General features: G+C 57.0%; 1 protein-coding gene across 7 annotated transcripts in view; it reads right to left on the bottom strand.

Annotated features, from left to right (window-relative positions):
* Nucleotides 1–6: 6 nt before the first annotated feature.
* MYO19 (myosin XIX) overlaps nucleotides 7–6,000 on the bottom strand; it is a 32,127-nt gene continuing 26,133 nt past the window's right edge. For 5 of the 7 annotated variants that reach the window (XM_028498625.1, XM_028498624.2, XM_028498628.2 and 2 more), the window contains 5 exons: nucleotides 5,403–5,473; nucleotides 3,657–3,760; nucleotides 1,862–2,010; nucleotides 1,612–1,741; nucleotides 7–284 (listed from right to left, as the gene is read on the bottom strand). In XM_028498625.1, coding sequence (XP_028354426.1) covers nucleotides 163–284; nucleotides 1,612–1,741; nucleotides 1,862–2,010; nucleotides 3,657–3,760; nucleotides 5,403–5,473 — 576 coding nt within the window. In that variant the 3' untranslated portion in view covers nucleotides 7–162. Of the gene's footprint in view, nucleotides 285–1,611; nucleotides 1,742–1,861; nucleotides 2,011–2,527; nucleotides 2,631–3,656; nucleotides 3,761–5,402; nucleotides 5,474–6,000 lie in introns of those variants that run through there. The other 2 variants (XR_448251.4, XM_028498629.2) reach the window with 2 other exon arrangements.

Here is a 6,000-nt window from a genome sequence, read left to right as displayed (position 1 = left end):
GATTGATGCTTTTCAAGCGCACAGTTCCATGGTTTTTAGCTTGTGCCACTCGACCGTGTCATAACCGTCCTGCGGTGTAGGCGGTGTCGTGTCCACTTCATTCATGAGGACACGAGGCCGCCCGCTTTGCAGTGGCGGGGCCAGCGCTCCAGCCCGGGTCCATCATTGCCCACCCTGACTTCTCAGGTCAGTACTCACTCTCCACTCCTGCCACGCGCGTTTGATGACCGTGGCAGCTGCGTGCAGCCTCTGGATGTGCTTCCGAGTTAACCAGGAACGAACGGCTGAGGGGTTTGTCCAGAAACAGGAAATAAGAGTAAATGTTCATCAGAGCTCTCGGTAACCAGGCTGCAGCAACACCAGAGCAGCTGTAAACGTTTGAATGAATGGCCACCTGTGCCACCGCATGAGGTAAGGGACTCCGTCAACACGTGAAGCAGACCTGGCTCTGCAAACCACAGCTCAGACTGCCCAGACTTGGAGATAGATACCCACATATCAAACGGGCAGCTGCCATGGGGTCACCTCCCACCTCGGGCTCAGTCTGAGGTGTAATGCCCAGGAAACAAGAAGGGTCTGAATTGTCTGCATTTTAAAAAATTACCTGTCTTTTTGGAAACCCGTAATTGAATTTGCTTGCCTGCCTTATGAATCCACAAACGACACCAGCGTACACCCACGCGCTGGTGAAGGACTGGATGGGGAGCTGATCGTGGGGCAATTTTCATTTTCTTCTTTTGAAATTTCAGCATTTTCTGATTCTTTTTGGTACAGTCATATTCAGAAAATGGGCTATTCGACTAAATACTAACAAACACATTTGGATTCTGAAAAACTAAAAAGTTTAAAGACGCATAAAAGTCACCTATTATCTCACCAACCCAGATAGTTCTACAGTATTTCCTTACTTTTTTTCAGGCCTGTACACGCAAACGCACCTTATGAAGGTGCCATCACCTTGATGTGTAGTTCAGCATTCAGATTGGAACACCATGTTGGAAATGTTTTTCCGGTAAATTAAAAATATTCTTCAAAAACACTTCTAAGCTAGTTAAGGATCGTCCATAATGTAGCCATGACTCCACCACTGTCAGATATTTGCGTTGTTTCTAGTATTTTTGTTTTTCAAAATGAGGCTGCTGTGTCATGGTTCATACGTTGCTTCCTTAATCAGATCTTCTCAGTTTTTACCTTCTCCTTAATTAAACTCAACACGCCCGGGAGCCCAGGTAATGACAAGAGTTGTCATAAAGGGAAAAAAAGGTGGCATAAATAGCTATCTAGGACTGGGAAAGGGGAATTAAAGGCAACTTTTGAGCCTCTGCTACCTACAAAGCACCCTTAGTTGTGGTGTGGCCTGGTCTGCACTGAACTGGATATACTCTGGGTGAACTGGACAGGGAATTCGAATCCCAGCGCACCACAGAGACATGCAGTTAACCTCTTGAGGCTGGGACACAGCTTTGGTCTGTGGGGACTCTAGCAGCAGCATTTCGAAAGAAACAGGTGTCATGTGGGCTGGATCATGTGCAGCTGCAGACAGTGGCCTCATCTAGGCCCACCTGCTGGCCAGGAGCGATGACTGCCGGCCCAGGGCCCCACCTCTCCTACCTGCCTGGATGAGCACGGCGGCCCGCCTCTGCCTCTCCTTCTTGCGGCCCCGGTGTCGCCTCCAGCCACCCTGGATGCAGCGGGCACACTGCTCCAGCACCTGGGCACGCCCGCGTTCCAGAAGCTCCAGCTGGGAGAAGGGGCATCCACTGAGGCCCTCAGCCTCTCCTCCCCCTGCCCTCAGGAGGGCCCAGACCGTCCTGCTAAGGACAGCACATGGCTGGCCACTCCTCATCCCAAACCAGCTTACCGCGGAGTCAGTCATGAACACCTTGGTCCTGCCACAGTGCACTGGGGCCAGCGTGGCCTCAGCTGGTGCCCGAGCCAGGGCTGGCAGAGTGTGGAGGATGTCCTGGAGGAGGGCTTGCAGCGTGGCCTGCTCGGAGCCTGGAGACCATTCTGGGGGACGGAGACAGAGGTCCCATCAGCGCTTCATCGTCTACACACTTCTGTGGCCTTAAGAAACTGGTCTGGTCTCCCTAACATTCCACAGGATTCCTTGCTGCTGTTCTTGCCTCTAACCATTTCTACCTCCTTTTGGGAGGGGGCCGGAGGCGGCCTCCCACTGTCCCTCCGGTCCCGGGCTGTTGGGAGGAATCTCCAAATCCCACTTGAGGCTGTGCCCTGGACTGGCCTGCAGCCTCCATTCCTGTGGGTCCCTTTGGGCAGGGTGGCAGAGGGCACCGGGTGCCTTGACTCCCACGTGGACTGCCAGGCTGCTTAGCCAGCATCTGTTCCTACGGCCCCAAACATGCTGAGGGCCAAACAGGGCAGCCGGGCCACTCCCTCTGCGCCTGGGCCCTCCCGCCACTGATGGGAAAAGGGGGAACAAACCCCAGTCCCATGGAGGCCCGCCGGGTCCCCCGCCTGCCCTCCCACACCTAGCAGGGCCGGCTCCTGCACAGGGAGGATTTACCTGAGGGCTCTGACCACCTTTAGCTGCCCAGTGCCTCTCTGGAGGCTGCCAAAGGAAACGCCGCAGACGAGAAACAGCAGCAAAATCAACCAGGGGCCAGGGGCTTTGGGCAAGAGACAGAACAGAAGAGCACACCATGGAGAAAGGGGGAGAGAGAGGTGGGGAGAAAGGATGAAAGGAAAGTGACAAAATCGTGCCCAAGAGAGGGAAATACAAAGCAGTACTGTGCCTGGGCTCTGCTGGCCCTGGGGTGTGTGTGGGGTGTGTGTGTGTGTGTGTGTGTGTGTGTCTGTGTGTGTGTGTCTGTGTCTGTGTCTGTGTCTGTGTCTGTATCCTACCCTTGGCCTCTTCTCCCTCCACCTGTGCCCAGGCCCAACAACCCCAGCAGACCAGGCCTTTCCCCTGAGGTGGGAGCTGTCCGGTACCTTGCGGATGTCTCCACCGGCCGGGCAGGGCTTGGCAGCCTCCCCAGACCTCTCTTGCCCACCAGCCGGGCATGGCTAATTCTCTCCTCTCCTCTCCCTCTACATCGAATCACACGCTTTTGTCAAGTCTGGCCAATTCCTTCCCAACATTGCCCGGCCCCACATCTCTAGCTTCTCTCCCTTCTGGCCAACCACGGGGCGCCCCACGGTAGCCTCCAGAAAGCATGAGGCTGACGCCACTCCCTTCCTCCCCCGAAATGCCTCCCATCTGCCTGGAGGAGAAGGTCCAGCTTCTGCGAGAGGGCCTGCCTGTCCCCCAGCCTCACCGCCTACTGTTCTCTGCCCTTATGAGCCAGCAACACTGAACAGCCTGGAGCTCCTCGCACACACAGTGCTGTCCCTGCCTGTGGAATGCCCCTCACCTGGCTAATCCCATCTAGCCTCAGACACCACCTCCTTCAGGAAGCCTTCTCCATTCATACCTCTCTAGCACCACCCACAGCATCCTGTTCCGAACTCTGTGTCTCCACTTTCCCCGTTGTTTAATTGTCTTCTTTTGGTCTGTTTACCCCACTGAGCCAAGAGCCATGAGGGCAGGGCTGTGTTTTATTCATCTCTGAAGCCCCAGCCCCTCGCCCTGAGATGGCCCAGGCAGGTGCTCAGGAAACTGGGTGAACAAGTGATTGGCAAAGGGGCGCCCTCACCTGAGCGCCCTTCATCTGGGGGTGGGCCATGGGGGCTGGGGGCTGCGCCAGGACAGAGCCTTCTCAGTAACTCATACCGCTCCACGAAGTTCCGGTGAGAGACCCTGGAAGCCAAAGCAGGCGGAAGGAGAGATGAAGTGACTTTGGCCGTGAGCCAGGAGTCACTGTTTAATCTGCTCAACCACCAGTGAGGTGTTGCCCTGACTGTGCCCACTGAGCAGATGACATTACTAGGGCCCCTTGGCGGGAAGCCAGTGGAGACCACTTTATGCTGGGCCTCCAGCTCCTGCAGCCTTGGTCCTACCCAGACAGAGCCTTGCTCTTTTAGGAGGGGATTTGCAGCCTGCCCCCTCCCAAAGGGGCTCGCCAGCCTCTCCCCAGACACCTGGGTCACTCCTGCCATGCACAGGGGCTCAGCACGTCTCCCCTCTGACGCCACGGCCCCCTCCACTGCCTCCCGGGGTCTCGGCTCCCCGTCACGGCAGCGCTTCTCTACACAGCGGCACTTCCTCCTCCTGAGTCTGGCTTCTGTCCCCAAAACTGCACCAGCGTGGCCAGCAACTCCAGGGGTCAGTGCTCTGACCAGCCTCTAGGCAGCAGGTGCCCAGCGGACCCCTCTCCCTTGTAGAGCTCGCTCGCTCTCAGCCTCCAGGACACCCACGGTCCTGGCTTCCTCCTTCACCCCGATCCCCTCCAAGTTGTTGCTGGTTTCTCGTCATCCACCCTCTCTAAACGTGAGCGTTCCTCAGGGAATGGCCTCAGACCTCCCTCTCCCCCTGTGATCTCCTTGCTCACGGTGTTAAAAGTCACTGAGGACAGACCCTCACGTGCCCCTCCATTTCAAACCGGACTCTCCCCTCCCCTCCCCTCCCCTCCCCTCCCCTCTCCCCCAGACCATCCTGTGTCCCGATTCATCCACTTGCCTCAGATGGAAGCCTGGAAGTCGCTTCTGCAGCCTGGAAGTCGACTGCTCCCCTGCCCCGTACCCCACGGTCTGTCCATTCACAGTCCCATTTCTATGGCAAGCCACACTCCACTTTTACCCACTTCTCTCCATTTTTCACTGGGCCACCATCACACCTGTTCTACCTGTAACAGCCGCCCGCTCATCTCCTCCCTCCTCTCCTGACCCTAGGGCAGCCTCCGCACAGCAGCCACGGAACAGGAAGAGCGCGCAGCACGCCCTGCTTCCAACGCCCGGCGGCTCCCACAGCCCTCAGGAAGACCGCAGTCTTCACGTGGCCTAGAGCCTCCCCCCTTGCCCCCGTCTGTTGTGTGTGCTCCGGTCCCTTTAGCGTCTCTCAGGTCCTAACCTGGGAGCTTTGGGGTTGCTGTTCCCCGGGTCTCGAATACTCTCCCCTCCTCCAAGTCTTCCCAGGCTGGCCCCTTGGCTTTGCTTCCCTAGGCCTGAGCTGCTCAGAGGGCCCCTCCCTGAGCAGTCCTGACCCCTTCCCCCATTTGTCCACCTAATGGCACTTTTTGTTCCTTTCCACAGCGATGCACACCCTAAGAGGGCAAGACTCACCTTTCTTATTCACTGATACGCACCAGACACGGTGCCTCCACAAAACAGGCCACAGAGAGTGAGCGCAGCCCTAGAGCTCCAGGCCGACTTCTGCGGACCTGCCTCTTTCTCTTTATCTCCACATCCTGCTCTGGGCTGGTCAGGCTCTTGTCTGACCTGCGCCCTGAGCTCCACCCTGGCATTGGCCCTGCCCCCTGCACTGGATGGACCGGCCCACTCACCGGATGGGGAAGCCGGCGGCACTGATGTGGATGGTCTCCACGAGGCCACAGGCCTCCAGCTGGCTCAGGACCTGCAGGGGTGGGGAGACAGGGCGGCAGCATGGGGTCAGCAGGCCCCAAATGCCACCCTTCCTGTGGCCCTGCTGGTGTGGATCTGCAGGCTCTCCTGATGGGCAGACAGTCTTTGGGGCAGTGAGAAATCAAGGGACCTTGAGAAAATCTCCCTGTTAGAAAGGGTCCTGGTGGCCCCAGGTCCCCTTATCTGAAGCCTGGCTTCTGGTACAACTGAGGCCAGTGCTATTCCTGGCTGTCTCACTGCTTCCATCTTTGCCTCACAATGCAGCCCAATCCAGTTCCTCTTTTTTATTTATTTTATATTCTGCAGTCAATAGAGTGAGTCACAGCTAAGAGGCAGGAGAGGTTATACTGTGAAGATGCTTCTGGGGCCCAACCAAGGTCTTTACCACAGAGTAGTGGTCCTGACTATGAACCCTAAGGTCATACCTGCCAGTCGACTGTGGGACACTTTCCAGCATCGTCCAGCTCTCATACCTCTACCACATCCTTCCAAAGGGCAAAGGGCAGCTGCTGGCCACAG

This window comes from Physeter macrocephalus, chromosome 14, assembly GCF_002837175.3.
Source record: "Physeter macrocephalus isolate SW-GA chromosome 14, ASM283717v5, whole genome shotgun sequence".
Classification (NCBI taxonomy): Eukaryota; Metazoa; Chordata; class Mammalia; order Artiodactyla; family Physeteridae; genus Physeter; species Physeter macrocephalus.
This window is presented reverse-complemented; position numbering and strand designations above follow the sequence as displayed.